Source organism: Lepisma saccharinum, chromosome 23 (genome assembly GCF_977018435.1).
Source record: "Lepisma saccharinum chromosome 23, izLepSacc3.1, whole genome shotgun sequence".
Classification (NCBI taxonomy): domain Eukaryota; kingdom Metazoa; phylum Arthropoda; class Insecta; order Zygentoma; family Lepismatidae; genus Lepisma; species Lepisma saccharinum.
This window is the reverse complement of record NC_139251.1, coordinates 63,910,422-63,931,105: the sequence shown is the minus strand read 5'-3', so window position 1 is coordinate 63,931,105 and position 20,684 is coordinate 63,910,422. Positions and strand designations below refer to the sequence as shown.

Genomic DNA, 20,684 nt, shown 5'->3' with positions numbered 1-20,684 from the left:
AGATTTCGGTTCCTGCCAAGGTCAGTGCCGCCGTCGGACAACCGGGGAACTATTCCGTGAAACGTTCTGGGGGATTGAATAAATGTTACGTGAAGGCCACTTTATTTCTCCTATTCAAATATGCACGCTCTCCTGGGTTCTCTTTCATTTCCCCGGCCCTGGGCCCCCCCCACCCGCCCCCCTCTTGGAATAATGGACATCCGTGTAAATCGTTCTGCGACGCACAACTTCCGGCAATTCTTAATAAGGCTCTGAAGGAGGGAATAATGCTTGCTGGCATGTTTCGAACTCTGTCGATAGAGGTTTCTACAGTTGAAGTCCTGATTTGAACGCCAGTTCGATATCCTTGACATAGCTCGAAGAGGAAGTCGACCAGACGCGTATCTGGTTTCGAGCCAGCACCTGTTTTTTCTGAGAAGCGCTGTTGGCACTTTTACTTGCAGTGTTTAGACATCCATTCATTCAGTGCGACGTCACACTCCCAAAGTCTCCACGTTGTATGTAAAAAAAATAGCACAGCACAATAACACAACCTAGCAAAGATAATCACAACTTCACGTTATGAAATCTCTAAGGAAACTGAATGAGCAACATCTAATTTACTCCACGTGGACTTGACAAGTACTGTTAGTTCCTAGAAAAGATGTTATTGGTGGAAAAGGTTTGAGGGGAGGATATACTCAGCTCCACGTGGACTTGGCATATGGTTGTCAGAGGGAAATTGATCTTTCAGAACATTCTTTGAAGTAAAGTGGCGTTCGAATCAGGACATCAATTTTACCGAAATTATGAGTAGGTTTTACTTGTCGCTTGGATACGAACCTTCAGAAATGAATGTAACCTTTCGTAGCGAAGTGACACGGAGGTCTCCACTTGTCGCTTGGACTGGGTCGTTTTTTCAATATCGTCATGTTGTCGCCTCGGTCTGTTGTTAGCGCATGCACAGTAAGTGATTGGAACTTAAGGTACACGTCAGACCGAAGCGGCAAGCGACGCATGTTGGTTGGGAATGAGCCAATCAACAGCAACATTTCACACCTTAGTGGCATGACAAGCTTCACAAGCCTGCGTTCGATTGGCGAAATCCTCAAGCGACACGTCTCGGTGTGAAATCGCCTATTGTGTGTCGCTTCGGTATGGAAACTACAAAAGTGTAAGAATATATTGTTGATTTTACGTCGCTTTTCTATCTTTCGGGTTAATCGTGACGTTGAGTACGAATGACGAAATTGATGACTAGAGTTCGAACCTGGGACTTTTAACTACGCAGTGCATTACTCTGATCATTTCGCCGACAAAACTTGCTGAAATGAGTGTACAAGTAGCAATGGACATTCTAGATATTCATGCAAACTAGAAAAAACAGGTTTAATCGTCCCCCACGAGAGAGGGATTATTAATACGAGGCCAATGCTTTCTACAGCATGGAAAGCGGAATTAAGAAAGTATGCTGTTACTTAATGATCACTTAATTTATATTTCTCTTCATAGATGGCAGTGCATTAACATCAATTATCATACAACAAACTAAATAAAAGAAGTGGATATTTGTTTGTAGTATATACAAGAATAAAACATAGTTATTGTACTTTAAAGAATAATAGCTCTGTTGAAATGTTAATGAAAATTTACAGCATGTACTAATCTTCCTGAAGTAGAGCGCAAGGACTTTTGTTAATTGTAATATATTTAAATTGAACACTTGTAAATCAATCGTACTTTTTGCTCTCAACAAAATGTTGCGTATTAGGTCACAGGTCGAAATTTTCCAAGAAAGAGGATTTTAATTAGTTAACGTGTTTATTAGAAGACTGAAAATAGGTTTGACTACAGGATTGATCCCATGTGATCATTAGGTAACAAGCCTTTAGGTTGCAGCGTACATTTTAAGAATGTGCATCGTACTTTCAAATCAAAAAGCTGATTTCAAAATCAAGATAGCGACAAACGTCCCAGATCAGAAGGGTATCCCTTATCGCACAACACTAGAGCAACCTTGCGTTCTGACGTCACCGAGAAAAGACTTTTGCTAGGCTAAAGTTGTTAGGTTAGGCTAGGTTTAGTTCTCTTAGCAAAAATAATAAATTTTCAGTGTACTTATGCTAATACGACCAAATATAAACGGACCTAACCTAACAATGTATGCATTCCTCGTCTGATGTCAGAACGCAATGTTGCTTTAGTGTTGTGCGATAAGGGAAAACCAGACCAGAAACACCAATGCGTGTCATGAGATTGCATGATAACCCTTCCACTTTCCCTTATCAGCTGTCGCTTCCCCCAACACCTGTTGCCGCGTCGATGCTACAAGCAGATAAACAGCCTTCACTTCCCTCGCCGTGTGAGGCGCTGTAATGTATGCTGCTCTGAACGGAAAATTGTGGCAACGCACAAGAGTTTTCCTTAGTCTTTCCGGATTCCTGCCGTTATTTTGAAACTACAAAACGGACTTTGCGTTTCTTTTTACATAACAAGTTCGGTTAAGCAACAGGCGAGTGAATTTCCTACATACTTTCAGTTCTCTTAGCGGCAACATGTGTGTTTGTGCTTTGCAGGTTTCAGTGGGGAGTCCAGTAACGAAGAAACGGGGTGGGTGTGTTCCGATATCATTTTTCAAGTTAAAATCAAACTAAACGTACAATTTAATATAATAACACCGCTTCCAGGATCGAAGAAGACAGTTCCCTGTTTGAAACGCAAGGACACAACTATGGTGCTGCCACCTACATTTAGCTTTGAGTGACCAGCCCAATTGGCTGATTGATTGGTTTGGTTTATTTTACTTCGCTTTTCTGTCAGGACAAGTGATGAAGGGATACTTACAAAACTCCCAGGCCGAGATTCGAACCAGGAACCCCTGGTGTCGTACCGCACTGTGCTAATCACTCCACGACGGAGGTTGGCGCTGGTACTTGAATTACTTTATGCACAGAGAGGCAAATCGGGACTTGATATGTAGTTTTAAGTGGGATGTGAATCATTACGTGTCTTCACCGGGTATCGAACCCAGGACTCCTTGATTGCAAGGCGACGACGTTACTACTACGCCACCTGGAAAGCCCCATTGCATTGACACTACTGAACCATATAATCTTTGTACAGCCACACGAAGAGAACCGTAACAGAACCACATTATGCAACGTTACGAGCTCATGATTGTCCTGCTTGTGTGGGACCCATACTGGAGTTCATATTCTGTAAACAATGGGAACAACCTTCCCAGTGTGACGTCAGATCCTGCGCTTTGGAGGCCTTCCACTGGAAAAGAGAAGAACAATGACTTCCAGAAGGTAGGAAATTCCTTGGCCTTCTGCTTAGACACGAACCGTTCACCAGCACACTGTTCATATGAACTGCTCGCGAAAGAACTGCCCGCATAACTCGTTCGTAAGGATCTGTAAGTCACCTTTCTGCCTTTTTAGGCTAATCATGACTTTCAGGATGGATAACTATTGGTTAAATTGATGAAAGCAAGCTCACAAACATGGCTGAATGTAAAACTAAGCATATAAGCAAGGGAACACGTAGGATTTTTTCTCAAGAAAAGGGGGGGGGGGTGCAGAGCAGGATTTCATATCTTGACCTTCAGGTCATAGAAACTTATATTTTGCTCTTTGTTGTTAATATGTAACAAATTGAAAATATTTTGGCGTTGTTGACAAGTTACTTGACTTCACTATTTAAATAGAAACTGAATCCACCTTGCTTTCTTTTCTTCTATATTTTTTTTATGAATAGCTTTTGTCTTACTTGTACTTTGTAAATTATCAAGGTCAGATCCCGATTTTTCAGAAACGCGAATAGTCGAGAAATTCCAAAGTAGTTATTTCTTGATATTTCCTGCACTATAGGTTGTGTCTGAAATTTCTTGAGTTTTCTTTTTAATCCCACAAATGGATCACTTGGGGGAGAAACAGTGTGTAGAATTCGAAAATTTCCCGAAATAGTCGGAAAATGGCGAATTGTTTTCAGTCTCGAACGTCGAGATGATATAATTTTTCCAATTCCGTTCCCCTCTGCCCCCTCCCCCACCCCTTGAGGGCGTCCTTATCCTTATACTATATATATAAGTATAAAGTAAATGTTTCATTAAGAGTGACAGCTTTGCTACGTGCGTGTACGTATTTTAGTTCAGGCTATACTTGGGGATTACAAGCTCCTTCGACCTTGAAAAAGGCTAATTCGCCATTTAGTTTTCTAATGGAGTGGCATAACTTTGCATGCTGCCAGAAAACAGGCAGATCGCTCCTGATAACAGGCTTTGTTAATGGAAAAGGGAAGGGAACAACTTGACTGTCGTTCAAGACAGCTGGTCTGATTAACGAACACTGAACACAGCAGCGTTTCCACACTTTCTATCTATGTGCATGGCAGAAGCAAATGTCAGACTGTGTGGTGCGGTTCAAAGTTTCATTACATCAAAACATACGAAAAAAAAGATGGACAAAAGCAAACAGGCTGATAAAAAAAGACAGAGTAGATGTTACATATTCGATCCAAGGTGTGGAAGTGTACGCAAGCAGCGCTCCGGTGGTGGAAATTTGAACTACTACGATTTCACGATTTCAGCGGAAGTGGAAAGGCGTAATGGTATGGCAGAAGGCGATTGGTGGATAAAGTAACCCCCAGAAATGGAGAGAAAATGGTAACACATAAGAAAGCAAGAGATATAAAGACAGAAAGGAGATAGAGCAGAAGAAGCGAGGAAGAATGTATGAAAAGCAGGAAGCGAGAAAATAAAAACAGTCAGCGAATGGTAGAGAAAATAGGAAGAGAGAGAGAGGAAGGGAAAACAGGAAACGTACAGAAAGAAAAGAGAAAACAGGAAAGGGATGGAGAGAGAAAAAGGAAAGGGAGGGATAGAAAAAACAGGAAAGGGAGAGAGAAATGAGAAACAAGAATTGTAGAAAGAGAAAACAGGTAAGTTATGAAAAGAGAAAGATAGGGAAGAGAAAAATGTGTGAGAGGAAGATAGAATAAAGGGGAAATTAGGAAAGAGAAAGAATGCAGGAAGGATAAAAATAAAGCAAGGATAGGCGATAAAAATAGGTAAATGGAGAGAGGGATAGAGAAATATAAAGAAAGTAGAAAAGGATAGAGAAAAGAGAAATTGGTAAAGATAAAAAGTTAGAATAGGGAAAGAAAGATAGGAGAGAGAAAGAGGAACAGTGGAAGAACAAAGAGTGAGAGAAAGATGTGAAGCGATAGAGTGTGAGAGAGCGGTGAAAAAACGGTGTGGAATGATCAAGATGTAATAGAGAGAGAGAAAGAAAATAGGACAAGATAGAGAAAAGCAGATAAAGAAAGGAAGGATGATATATTATTGCCAAATAACTGTGATTGGCAATCGTACAATCAAAGTGAACCAACACGAAATTTCCGATTACGAGCTTGAATAAAAAGAACGCATTGGCAGAAGAAAAATGGCTTGATGAAAAAGGAAAGTGCATAATTACAGAGAAGACTTCACACTTCATTAATTCCAATTTGTGTGCCTGGCCTGCCCACATCAGCCCAAACATAGAAACAGCGACGCCCATGAACTGGGCGTAGAGACCAACGACGACTGCAATGAAATTTGGGATCACTGCAGAATGCGGAAGTTGTAAATTTACAACTCGACGGTCCCCAAAGCGTAAAACGGTCTGCCCCTATTTAGAAAGGCAATTTCTGTTAGAATTTTGACATCGGTTTCGCAAACGACCTGATACACACCACCTCTAATTTGATGGTAATCACGAGCCTCTCCGTTAGTGTAGTGGTAACGTTGTCGCATTGTAATCAAGGGGTACAGGGTTCGATCCCCGGTGCAGACACATTCGATAGTGGTTTCGGTCCCGCTTTAAACAGTAGTGCCAGTACCGATTAGGCTCTGTCTGCACTAGCTGGATGCGCTTTTTCTTTTTCCAGTCAACTTGTGAATGCGGGTTCATTTATTGCTCTCTGATTGGCTGTTGGAAAGTTACGGTGCTCTGATTGTGAGAATATCTTAATTGCGCTGTAAGTTAGGTTAGATTAGGTTAGTTTAGATTAGATTAGAAAGCAACAAATTTTCTCTGAAAATAAGATATTCTCACAATCAGAGCACCGTAACTTTCCAACAGCCAATCAGAGCAAGAAATGAATCCGCATTCGCAAGTTAACTAGAAAATAAAATTCGCTAACTGGACACAAAGCAGATTCTTTTATGGGAATTAGGTTTTTGTTTAGTTAAATGTTAGAGTGTACAGTGAGATCCATAAGCACATTGTCCATCACCACGTATACTCCCTTTGTTCTATGCAATGAGAGCCTCAAGAACTGACACAAAGCACCAAACAATCAGCTTACAACCTCTGAACCAGTATAAAAAACACAGTCCTTAAAAATACGTAGAATGAAAATGAAATCCAACGAAAATAGTCATGGACAATTTGCTGAGTAATACTTATGAATACCACTGTACAACACATTTTATTTTAACCACCATCAAACACCGACGCCCTTTCTCTTCCAAAAGGGAATTTTCGTTCGTTTTCTACTTCATGGGTTAATCGCGACGATGAGGATCAACTGATGAAACAGATGATTAGACAACCATGCGTAATTTGTGGTTCGAACCTGAGTTTTCTAGTTTCTTATATGATACAGTGACGAAACAGTATGGAAAGTAAAGCTATGATATTAATAAGTAAATTCTACCCATAAAACTGTGCAATTTCAACACATGTATAGAAATAAGACAATTTCTCACTGAAACATTTCAAATTAGCCCCAAAATTTTGAGAGACTTCTTTAGGTACTACTTGCTTATGAAAAATTGCGATACTGCTTGGATTGCTCTGCTCATTTTTGTTAAAATATAACTTTAAAATAACAGCGACATCTGTTGTGATAAATAATAACGTGCACATGTAGTCATTTTGTTTTCATTTTTTTAAAAACCTATTGCAGGGATTTTCCTATATTGCTTCAAAATTCCCTTCGCTTATGAAATTTTCAATGTTGCAACACTGCTTGCATAGCTGAGGGAAGATCCTCAATATGGCGCCCACGCGCAATGACACCCGAAGTTGTTGAAGGTCCTCTAGGGGCGTGGCTCAGAGAAGGTGGATGTTCCAAAACATGTGTCCGGTTTTCGGCCTTCTAGCAAGACAAAGCATTGCACAACTGAAACAGCATCCAATGTGGATCACGTTGTTAGAAATCAAACCTAGCAAAACCAGACAACTCAACGAGACACAGCAGCGCGCCTAGCGGCTCATTGAGGAACTGGGAAAAACCTGAATCTCGATAAACAGTGAAAACGTCACGTTTCAATATTAATGGTGGTCGAGGCCGATGAAATTTATTGAACTTCAAATAAAACCAATGAAGCCAAAGATGGAAATTCCTTTCAGTAACCAATATTGTGAAACGATGTTGCAGCATAAGATGACGCAATACTTGCAAGTTACAATATTCCGTTACGTCACGATCAGTAATTATGCAGATGTCTTTAAAGTATTACAGTTATAATTCTAGAGTCTGATAGTTCAAGTATGCAAAACCTGATTACACTAAATACAAATATTGGAATATTAACTAATTAATCACACAGGAAGAAAACAAGAAAGAAACAAAACGATTGAAGAAAAATTAAATCGTGAGAAACTTGAAAAATGAATATTAATTTTATGAGAAAATAGACAAAAAGGATGCAGATAAAGAAGACAATGACGGTATTAAATAAATAAAAGTAGAGATGGAAACCCAAAGACAAAAATTAAGAATGAATGAAGAAGAATGGTGTGTGTGAGAGAAAATAAAACAAAGTAGACAGAAATAGTACAGGGACTACAATAAGGGGAAAATACAGAATCCAAAATATGCCAATTGACAAATATATGTTGACTCCACTAACACATAAAAATGCATGAACTGTGCATCAAAAGGGTACTTTTATCAGCTGGTGTTCCGTGGGATGCACTAGAACGCACCAGTCTAGAAGATCAGACACTATCATTTCAAAGGAACCAAAAATGCTTCACTCTTGATATCATGCATTTCGACTTCTGGGTGAATAGGAAGAAATTACTGCAGAGTATGTGTAAAACGGAATAATGAAGATGTAAAGTATAGATGTTACAAACAAAAGGATAAGTTGAGAAAAAGCAAGCCAATAATAAACAGGTTTTGTACTCACGTGTCCTATATGTCGTTTGATCTCTTCTGTCTTTTGGTCTCTCATAGGATTGTCGAAACCGCAGAGTCCAATTCTGGAAAAGAAAGGGGAACACAACAAATAAATAATCATTCTCTGTAAATTTACAAAGCATAAATCTACAATATTTGGGAATCCAAAAAAGGTTGGGATTTTTCTATAATTCCATATTTTATTGCTTTTCACATTCCTATTACAGTAAAACCTCGTTAATCCGGACTAATGGGAGGTATAAGTTGACCGGTATAACGAAAGTCCGGATTAACTGAAATAACCTAAAAGAACAGTAGAAAGTGCATTAAAACTCCGTTTATAGCAACAAAACACGTTTATTGTATTGTGGTGTATTTAAAGTGCATAGGCTTAAATACACTATACAGTACAGTACAAAGTCTACGGAAAACAGAATTTCATCAGTGGTTGACTGCCTTTTCTCTGGGAAGCTCTCTTGTTGACTTCTAGCCACATTTAAAACCTTGCATTCTGCTTTTTTTTTTGCCTTTTGCCTGTCCGGATTAAGCGAAGTCCGGCTTATCGGGATCTGGATTAACGAGGTTTTACTGTAACTCTAATTAATGCCATTTTAGTTAATTTGTTGCTAAATATATCGGGAAACGTATCTTAAAAAGCCAGATGAAAATGTTAAACATTTAATACGTTATGCAATATACATAAGATTTACTGAATTCCCATCACCTCTCTCCCCCAAAAATGAAAATTATTTGAAACATCTGAATGGACACTTCATACTTTAAGAAGTCGAGTCATATGATGTAAATAAAATTGATTCAACGCATTATCGCATGTAGACTTTTTTCCGGAAGGTGCTGGAATTGTAAAGTTGGATATTTTTGTTGTAAAAGTTGTTCAAAGACAAAAATGGTAATCGGGGGTCACTTAGAGGGGAGGGGTTGCATGCACCACTTCGATTTTCCTTTAGTTCTTTACCGCTTTCATATGAAAAATTTGATTTTCTCAAAATTTCAGAGGGGATGTAGCCCCTTCAGCTCCACTCTGCGTACGCCAGTGATTAAACCACATATGTACTTGTGTATATGCAATATCTGATGCATTTAGAAGTTTGCCCTCCCCGATGGTATGTGGCAACGCCGTCGCCTTGTAACCAAGGGGATCCGAGTCCGATGCAATTGTACTGAGGATCCCACTTTGAACCCTAGATACAGTCCCGATTAGCCTATCTGTGCATAAAATGGATTTAAAATAGTTCAAACGTACAAACGCTTAGAAGTTTTGAGATTTTAGCTTTACTTCTGTGTGTAGAACGTTAACAATTGATACAATGCCATTTTGCAGGTAAATCCCAGAAAAAAAGCCAAGCTTGAGTACTCAGAGCGATTCCTTTCACTCAAAATCAACAGCGTTTTTTTGGTCAAAGAATGCCCAAGAGATCTCATCTCCTCGTACCACTCCAAGCAGGAAACTGGCATCTCTCCTTCCCTCTTTCACGATGATTTCTTTCGGCAGAAAAGATCAGAGTCCTGTCCCAGATAGCGACGCAGCGTGGCCGCCTTCACAGTTGCCAGCTCGTGGCTGTGCTCCAAACGAGCTCGCAATCTTACAACGGTCTACTTCCCGCCCACCTTTTTTTGTGAGGATCGTTATAATATTCAGTTCCTGGTGCATGTTTTCCAACACGGAACTTGCTTCCTCGAGTGTGCTTCAGTTCTGTCCAGAAATGTCACGGACTTTTGCATCTATTGCTGGAATATTCAGCTGTATTCGCAAGATGAAGTCACTGGCGTGCTCAGGATTTTCGAAAAAGGAGGGGGGTTACGTATACTTTTTTATATTCTATATTGGTCAGCCCTCATTTTGCCAACTTTTCCTGATTGTGACGTTATTTTTTTAAACAAATTCTGGGCCAAGGAGGGGGGTACACCCCTCCTTGGGTACGCCACTGGGTGAAGGAGCCGATAGAACAAGAATAAAAGTGAAGGTGGTCTGGGGTCTGGGGTCCTTTCATCAGTTTTATATAACTCATCCTCATCGTTGCGATTAGTCAAAGGTTGTAGAAAAGAGATGCTAAATGACAAAAGTAATTTAAAAATAAACGCGACAGAACAAGCAGGAAAGGATTAAATGCGAAACGGAAAGGAATAAAGCGAACAAGATTACCGGAATAAGAGCGAAAGAATAACCGAAAATGGATAAAGTGCGAAGGCAAAATCAAATAATAAGCGCTAAAGTAAACTACAATAAGCAATAAACGCGAATACTACCAAGCGAGAAACCGGAATTATAGAGAAAGAAATAACCGCGAAATGGATAAATAGCGAAAACAAAGTATAACATCGGAATAAGCGCGAAAGGAATAACCGTGAAGTGGATTAAAAGCGACAACTCCGAAGACAATTAAGCGGCGCGAAAGAATCGAAACCTTTCGAGACTGTTTCCACACCCACTTTCGCGGTTATTCCGACACCCGATGCATAGAAATACTTAATGTTTCTAGTGAGGCAAATACACATATAGACGAACAAATTTCCAGTCTTATTGACACGTCTATCTTCAATATATTTCATCAAAGCCGTGTGACTTCGACACTGGATAAGAACTCGCATCTTGGAGATTCCAACTAGAGTAAGAAAGGTATCCTACAGCCGAAAAAGAAAAAAAACAGCGTTGCCAACCTCATAAGAAAATCCGCTGTTTAATCTGTGAGATTATGCTAAATGCTGATAAATTGTGCTAGGACCTATATAATAATAATAATGAATTATTACTATTATTGATAAATAGTAACTAATTTATTATAATTATTTTTCGAATGATTGTAATTTTAAGGTCTTTCCGAGATTAGTTCAACATTGAACTAGAGAAAGTTTGAGACGATTCGTCGACTACAAAGCGCAACATTTGTTTTAATTGTGCCCCACAACTTTCTACCGATTTCTTGCCATGAAATGTTCCTCGCGAAGAGGAGAAGGTGTGGTGGGGAAAGCATGTCCCTGTAAGTAAGATGTGGATATCATTTTATTTTTAATTTCTCAAATTATCTTTTGAAGTGATGCTCCCAGAGAAGCAAGTTTGCAAATTATGCTACATTTCCCATTATGCACACACATGGTGCTGAGTTTAGCATCATTATGCTAGGGTTGGCATCGCTGAAAATAACTGTCGCATTGTCCCATCACCGTAAGCCACTCTGTTTATTACCACAATGTGAGGGTCAAAGATTGGAAAAACAGGAAAATATATGCTTCAAAATGTCCTTGACAGGGTGTCTGATGCAGAATAAGAAAATAACCAAAATAGCAGGGGACGTTTTGCTACTTTCACCTTTGCCCTCGGCTGTAAGCAAAGTTGTTTCAAATTCCGGTTTTCCTATCGAGAATAAATGTTGACAAACTACTACACTGTACCCTTACCGAGAATTCAACCGAACATCCCTTACTAACGAGGCTAAATTTGTTCATCTTTGCATTGGGTTAAATCAACAAGGTCCCCAACCTTACATTTTTTATTTTTTTTAATTATTTGAAATTGCAGTGATGCAAACTCTACGATTTTGACCATTTGTTTTCAACATCTTGTTAACTTTGCTATATTTCGGCAACCAGGGCACCTACAGCAGTCATACGGACGGCGTTGGAAAGGTATTAAAGGGCGGGTCTTTCACAGGAGATATTGCATGCCTATGTCAGAATAATAAAACAATTGAAGGTTGTGTAAAGAAAATTCTGGTAGCCATTTTCTCAAAAACGGGTCTTTAAAGTATATTTTCTTAAAGAAATTATATTTCATACATACATAATTACTTATGAAGTGTACAAAATTTAAAAATGGGACGCCAATGGAACGCAAATAATCAAAAGCGCACAGTTTGCACCCCTGTAACTTCGTAAACACAAAACAGGGGTCTCAACCTTTGCATATTTTCCTACCTCAGTATATGACAAATTTGAAATTAATCAAAATGTGTGAGGTTTGGAAAGTGCTACTTCATCGGTTGATTTCATGCAGAATGGCCCATCTCTCTTCTTCAGCGTCGTCTTTCTGCTTTTGGTTAATCGCAACGATGAGGATTAGTAATGATCAGATGAAATTGATACAAAATATTCTCATGCCCTGGCCGGGGGTTCGAACGCGAACTTTCGGTTTCGAGATGAGTAAATCACTCAACTCTTGTCTACCGAGGCGACATAAGGCTTCAATCGCCAGACCCTCGTTAACCTTTCAGTCTTGATTTTTCCCTCCAGGATACTAGGATTGCAGTAGAGTGCATTTGAAAATACACTTCGAGGGCTTTCAGATCGAAGTGACAAGGGACACTTGTTACTTGGAGACATTGGCGTACGCCCTTCCCGAAAATTTGAGAAATTCAAAATTTTAAAATGAAAGCAGTAAAAAAATCGGAAAAAACTGAAGTGGTATAGTGGGCCCTCCTTAAAATGAACCCTGATTACAATTTGTCTTTGAACAACTTTTAAAACGAAGGTTACAAATGGAAATTATGTAATATCCACATTAACAATTCCACCCCCTCCCCCCCGGAAAAAGTCTGCGTACGCCAATGCTTGGAGATATGAACGCAACGGAACGTTTCGTACCGAAGCGACACGACAACCTTTGCTCGGACTGGGCGGTTTTTTCAATACCGTTCACTCGATCTGTTGATCGCGCATGCGCAGAGAATGTTCTTATACAGACTGAAAGATCCCGTAAAGAGCAAGAAAGAGTCTGAAAAACATGCATTTTTATCACACCTGGCAATCTTGAATACTTGAACAACTGGCAACACTGCTTCACTGCAAATTCTAATCATACGCTCCATTTTAGTAAGACAAGATCAAAACTTGAATTGAACTGGCTAGTTGGGTGCTTCACGAGGACGCCGAACCACAGGTGCAATTTTCTAGTTAGGTATTCACCGTTCGACCAATAGAAGTGAAGGCAAACAACTTTTTACTGGTTCACTTAGGATGTTTTGTAGTCGTATCGTGAAAATCAATTCGAAGAATGTCACCTACAGTTGAAACAAGGCAGCAGGGAAAATTTACGTGGTCAAGTTTCTGTGTTTTCAATAAATAAAACGCCTCCGCGTTGTTGGTTTTTAGCGTAGAAGAGATTGTGTCTCTGTTACTTAATTTCGCGTTGCAGGTTTGCAGTAAATCTTCAGCAAGTCTGCTTCAAGTGGGTTAGCAACGACAAAGGCAATCGCAAAGGGACAGAAATGTACTTTTTCATGGGTGCTCGCAGTGTGCGTCAAGTTGGAGGGGAGGCTTGATTCCCCCGTTGGATAAAGCATAAATTGTACTACCTTCATTTCCACTCAAGGATTACGTAATTTTCGGAATCCACTTTTAATAGTCTGTACTTTCCTTCTAGTAGCACAGCGCGCTACGATGCCAGAAGTCACGAGTTCGAATCCTGGCCTGGTCATGGGTGTTCATCAATTTTATCACATCATTACTCATACTCATCTTCGCGGTTAGCCAAAAGTGGCAGCGAAGTACAATAAACAAAATCAACTAACCAAGCAATCCTAGGGAGATTTCAGACCAAAGAATAAGTGCCACGCGACATGTGCCACGAGCCTTCAGAAATGAATTCAACCTATCTCGTAATGTCACGATACAGGGTTAATTTTCATCCACAGAATGCTTAACCAGGGGTGTTAAAGGTCCAGGGACCTATAAATTCTAATGGATTCTGCAACAGGACCGAAACCTTTTTTTCTCGAACAATTTAAATTCGGTACAAGTCGTGTATTGTTTCCATTACGGAACTTGGGCCCTATTTAAATTTGGACCGTATTTAAATTGATCCGGAAAAAAGGTCCCGGGACCTTTACGGTCCAGAATCCATTTACGCTTGCTGATCATCTCTCCTGGACCGGAATTGAGTTTATTTCAAATTCCTGGACTTTTAACAACCCTGCCATTATCCTCTATGCTCTCAGCCGATGGCGATGAATAAATAGTTTAATTTTCCAATTTCATGATGAAAAAGAGCTGACGGTAATTCATATTCAATGTAGCGAGACACCCTTAGTGAATAATTGTAAACTGCCTTTATCGCGTAGCGTAAATACATGCCCCAACTTCGATTCCACCTAGATGAACTCTGCGAAATGCAGTGCTTTCCATCAACGCGAGGCAGACTAATCCATGCACGCCCACCAAATTTGTTTCCCCCCAGCGATTTGAACACTTCAAAAGATGCCGAAATGAAGAGTGCACCTCCCTCCGAGGAAAGCCATTAATACCTGATGCGATTTGGAAACTTGCTTGCCACCTAGGCGATTACTGAAGGCGCGTGGAGGGTGTGTGGTGGATTAAGCTTATTGCTTCGGAGTTAGGAAGACGAGAGTTCCAGCAGTGTCATATTAGTGTGACGTCACTGAGCACGATTGAGTCCAAACAAATATAACACGTGGTCTTGGCCTGTTCTCTAGCATTGCAAGGGGTAGCTTTAACGAATGTGATAGCAGTCATGAAACAAAATCGCGATGTGTATCGATGAGATTTTGGAGATCACGTCTATATATTATACATATCTTACAAGCATAAGCTAGAGATCAGGTGGAGTAAGAAATCGAATAAAGAGAATGCTTCTACCCGGCATCCCATCCGAAACTGCAGCCGATAGGCGGCGCCGTTGCAGTCACGTGAGGCTTCTGACTCCCATCATTCCTATCGACAGCGTCACTCTCACCACCTTTTGCTCGGTAAGGTATGCGCTATATCCCGTATTTCAGAGCGTAATGAGCAGCACTCTCAACTTAAAACCATACAATTTTAAATCATAATTCCGTACGTAAGACTCAAATACAATACACATGAAAGTATGCAATATCTACAGACCGAAACGTAAAATGGAGCTGGCAGACCTGCCTAAGCAATTACGAATGTTGTATCATACTGCCACAGGTACGTGTACATCATTGTTCACTTACCGAAAAGGACAATCAAATTCTGCGAAATAATAAAATGTAGTTATAACATTCAATCGAACATCATTTCAATGTGATGATAATCGTAGATACATAAAATGTCAGCCTAAGCAGTTTCAGCCCATAATCATCTATTTCATTTTCACATATCTCTGTAAGATACACAAAACTGCATTTTAACATGGAGATGATGACTATGTTCACTTACTTTTTAATTTCACTTCGTATTTTACTTCACGATCCATATTTGACGACCACTACCATAGACAAATTACGGAAATACGTGTACTAATAGGGTTCGAATATATTTCGCTCGTTCGGTCGTGTTTCGCTCTTGGTTGAAAGCAATTTCCTTGCACCAGCCTGACACCACGATACAACTGCACTACACCTTCTGTCAAAAAGTGCAGCGAATTAGATGGGGCTATTACATCCTGTTGCTGTATACAGTGTGGTGTATTGTCACGTGATACGTGCTGACCAATCAAATGAACGTTGGAAGCAGCAGGCAGGCATTTGGAAATGTGGCCCACCTTAATCTTTGCGTCATCTGCACCAAAAAGCCTGTGACGTCACTGCTAAGTACTATCTTGTTGTGCGAGTATTTAGTTTGAGAATGACGATAGCACAATGACGTGGATTTTCCCAACAGAAGCTTCAGTGATAGTAAAAAATCGAAGCAGTTCACACAAATCCCCACGAGGCTTTGGCAATTGTAAAACTATGTTTTTACTTTTCTTTACATCAATGTGCATTACATTTACTAATATATTACGTATTTTAGCCAGCACATACTTTAATATATGTAAAGCATTTCATAAAAATGAGAAATCGCCCTAGAACTTCTCGATTATAAAGTGCGAGATGTCGGGTTACCCTAAGCCCATGGCAAGATCATAGTGTTCAAATTCTCACAAGGCAATTCGTATGCGTGACTGAGTACAGTGGGATTGTTCGTCAATTTGTCCATGATCATGTTCTTTTAAGCCTTGCAACCTACGTGCTTCTAAGGAATTAATTTGTATGTATGCTGGAGTAGAGATTGTCAGCATCATTTTCGACATTATGATTCAATTCTTGAAGCTTTAATTGCGTAAAGTATCACAAAGAGACTAAATATGGTGATGAACAATTTGCTTGATACTGCTGTACATTCAACAACCAATACAGTTTCATTTCAATGATTTCTACCTGTACATAAAAAGAAAATGATGATGAAATGCCATTAAGGAGATTTTAATTTATGACCTGACAACATTTGGTCTTATGTGATATTTGTTAGTAACAATAATCTATATACAGACGGGTAAACAAGATTTCAGATGCAATTTTTCAGATTCTTGCAAGAGTTTTAAAAACAGTTTTCACATTTTAATGTACAATATTTAAACAAAAAACATTTAAAATTCTCCTTCCACTTTACATGATTTATATAAAAACCTATCGTCTCTTTAGCAATTCAAGAACTACAGAGCCATCTACTGGTTGGATGTGAAGAAACGGAAGTGTAATTGATCTCCGCCATATTAGGTCCACTTAGATTGAATCCAAGAATAGTTGCACCGGAGCAATCTGGAGGCTTTTTCCAGCCAACGGTTGCCCTGGGGGAAGGGCGATGTCGGAGGCGGAAGGCCGTCCAGTTAACTGGAGCACATGTGGAGGAGAAATAGCTCCGTTCCACTGGAAAACAAAGAAGGAAGCTGGGAGACCCAGACTGGACTCAAGGTCGCCCGCAGACATTTCACTAGTTTCTCTCTTACGCGAGACACTCCAATCCAGAAATCGAAGAGGTGTTTTGCGTCATCCACTTGATGAAGTCATGTTGCTAAATGAGATGATCTGCCTGTAGGTTCAACCTGCAGAAACCCCAAAATCTTTCAGACCTAACAGACATGTGTCACTTGCAAAGGAATCTTGAGAATAAATGCTACCTTTCGCACCGGAGTGACATGGAAAGCTGCACGTGTCGCTCGGACTGGATCGTTTGTAAATTCCGTGCATCGTGTCGCTTCGGTCTGGTGGCGCATACACAGTGTCGCTTGTCTCATGTTTGTCACTTCGGTCCGAGAGATGTAGTTACGCAGTTTTAAAGATTAAACACGCGATTTAAAATTATTATTAGATAAATGTTACTGTAAGCAATATTTTTGTTCATATCATACTGTCCTTAGATAACGACAGTCTACAACAGGTATTTCAAGATATGAGGGACTCTAGCGCCTGGACCCCCAAAGCCTGTGTTGTGTTCCGCATAAACGTGTTTGTGATTGTCCCTTCATCTATTCCAACTTATCGCCTTTCATCCTCATCTTCGCGATTACCTAAAGGGGAGGTAAAATAAAGCAAATCAATCGATCAATCAAGACCTGAGAGAGGGATAGGACGAAGGGAGGCGGGAGAAATACAAGAGGGCCGTGAATGTGACAAAAAAAGAAGAAAGAAAATTGAGAGAGAGAGAGAGAGAATGAGGGAAAAGAGATTTCGAGAGAGAGGAGAAAAAGAATCAAGAGAGACAGAGAGAAAGATACACACCGAGAAAGCATGAGCATAAAGGCGCATCCCTACTACTTGTGTGTGTGTGTGTGTGTGAACAATTTAAAATTGTCACCTGCATAAATTCCTTTTTTTCTGGCGTTGTTGGAACAATTGTTTGAAGACAGGGTTTTGTAGACGCACCCAAGGTCATCCTGTTCTGCTTCAGACACCGTGTTTTGAAATGCATTGAAGGGAACGGTCATCATTTTGAACATTTGCTCCTTTAAACATTTATTTGTGTACCTCAAATGATAACTAATTTGTAGTAACATACTTAATTTTGTTGTTCATATGAAATTGTTCCTTGAAACCAAAGAGTTGGAACAAATTAATATTATTTATTGTTACACAAAAACATAAATTGCAAACAATTTTCTTTTACCGAATTCTTTGCACACATTTTTTGAATAAAATTCGTTTTTGCAATGTTCTCAGCGGAAATCAAAACTGTTATTACATAAAGGGAACAAAATGAAACAAAGTACCAAATGTATATAAATGTTCGAAGGTTGCAATTTTTTTACAAAAAGTTTCGACACGGAATCCAAATATGTAAAACCCCCTCAATAGTATCAAACTTTTTTTCTGTGCAATTTTCCGATAGGATGCCTTCTGTATGCGATATTCCATACTATCATTATAAATGGACCACCCTGTACACATTTAATACCTCAGATGCGTCAAACCTGTTAACCTAATGAACATGAAAGATTTTGTAACATAAGTTCGACCTCTTCACTTCGTACAGATTAGCACAAACTGTAAATTTTCATTAAGATAAACATAGAAACACCACTTATTTTTAATTCTCTTTCAACACATTAACTATCAAATATTATTAAAAGATCTGCAAATAACGGTTCAATTTGTTCTTTAGTTCGAGATGATATAATTATTTCTTTGGAATTGCCATCTATGAAAGGAAATGTAAGCTACGTGATAAAAAAAGAAAATTAGTAACTCCTTTTTTCTAAAAGTTTATCAGCATGAGATAATCAAATCAAACTGGCGAAACGAGAATTCCCGCTTCGTTTAATCCATCTTTATAATTGAAACAAAATAATTTCAAATAAAGGAATGGGGGGGGGGGGACAGCAACATTTTTCCAACTTCTTATATTCTTTGAACGTTCGCATCGGCGTTCAGTGTGGCACTTAGGTACAGCTCTTACATACCATGAGGCTAATCGTTACAGAGGGGACAAAAGTGAGACGAAATAAGTGTAGTCTACTTTAAAAGTACCATCCCAGTATTTGTCTCGAGTGAGGTTTGTGAAATACTACTCTTTTAGATTTTATTATATTTTATATACACATATAGTGTGAATATGGCTTCAATAACAGGCTCGGCGTTAAGATTGATTGATTGATTTGCTATATTTTACTTCGCTTTTCTGCTACTTTTGGCTAATCGCAGAGATGAGTATGAGTGATGATATGATGAAATTAATGAATAGACACTCACAAACATCCATGCCGAGGCCAGGATTTGAACCCGGGACCCCTGGAGTGGTAGCGCGCTCTGCTAAACCACTCGACAAAGAAAGCCAGCATTTTTCCACGTTCGAGTCTCGGCGGGGGCATTTCTGTCTTCTGCGAGTGTCCCATCATCAATTTCATATAATAATTTCTCATTCTCATAGTCGCGATTAGGCAAAAAAGTTGCAGAAAGCGACGCTAAACAATAAAAATACAAATGGCGCTTCAACCACAATGATAAAGTGTACTAAAGTATTTTTTTAAAAGAAAGTAAACGTTACTAAGGAAATGTATATGGAAAATGTTGCTAAAGAAAGCACTCAAGCTTAAGTCTAGTGTATCTCTGACATTTACTGTTGAGTGTGTTGAAGTACGCATGTGCACGTGAAGAGAGCATACAGCACCACGCCTGAAGCAAACACACGTCACAATCCATCCATATACTGATGCATTAGCTTCTCCATGGAAGCACTTGTCTCGTCAGGAGAGTCTTTTGCAACGTGTAATTCAGGAACGCAGCCTTCAATTGACACTCCGCATCGAAAGGAAAAGTAGGGACTCATATTTGCACGAGCATTTTTATTTATCGAGTGCAGTCCTTGTTGTGTAAAGTACTGGGGGACTTAATATGTTTTCAGGGAAGAGTGGATATTACACCATTTCACCACTACTGAAATCAACTTACTATCTTTGCTTAAATTTAGACGACAACCAAACTAATTTGTTTTAGTTTTGGTTTGTTAGCTCACTTTATGCACAGATAGACTAATCGGGACTGAACCTCGAACTTAAAGTTGGAACCGAACCACTGTCTCCACCGGGTATCGAACTCGGGATCCCTTGATTACAAAGCGACGACGTTACCAGCGGCTCACAGGATGCACCAAATGATTCTTCCACACGAAGTTTGCATTAGTAATTCTGATCAAATCTAGATAGTTTAGGATATCCAAATAAATCAGACAAAATTGAAATATAATAAAGCTACTCGTAATAACGTTCAACCAAATGTTGTGTGCGTGTACTCAATTTGCAATCCAAAGGCTCTGGGTATGAAATTGCAAATCAAAAATTATAAAGTAATGGAACAGTTATAATTAACTCTTCTTTTGGTAACATTATCGTATGAGGGAAACTGATTCCTTCAAATTTACAGGAGAAAGTACTTACGGAAATCATTTTCTTTAGCGTTGTGGAAGTAGATTTGATCCATTTTAATGTGAATGCGTGTTGTTTTCTGCGAAAATCTCTCTCCGACACGCTGTTTCTGCTCCCGCCATTTGCTTGTGCAATGTTCCGTGTGTTAAGATGATGCAACCCCGTAGCCAGTGTTTCAGCCTCGCAGTGTTTTCACTAGAACCACGTGTCGAGTATTTTTAATATTTTTTTTAACTATGCTTGCCTAACCTAACTTAACCTAACCTTACGGAAAATGGTTTGTGGGGATAACGTCAATGGTTTGTGGGGATAACGTCAGTGGTTTGCGACATATTAGCCAAATCCGGGCACGAAAATAGATATTTTCCGGTGAACGAGGTTGCAACACTGCTAAATCGACAAAACACTCTCAGAA

At 39.5% G+C, this 20,684-nt stretch overlaps 1 protein-coding gene across 4 annotated transcripts in view; it reads right to left on the bottom strand.

Annotated features, from left to right (window-relative positions):
* exp (expansion) overlaps window positions 1-20,684 on the bottom strand; it is a 556,924-nt gene that overhangs the window by 99,681 nt on the left and 436,559 nt on the right. For all 4 annotated transcript variants that reach the window (XM_083144338.1, XM_083144337.1, XM_083144340.1 and 1 more), the window contains one exon: window positions 8,165-8,237. In XM_083144338.1, the coding sequence (XP_083000464.1) occupies window positions 8,165-8,237 (73 nt within the window). The remainder of the gene's footprint in view (window positions 1-8,164; window positions 8,238-20,684) is intronic.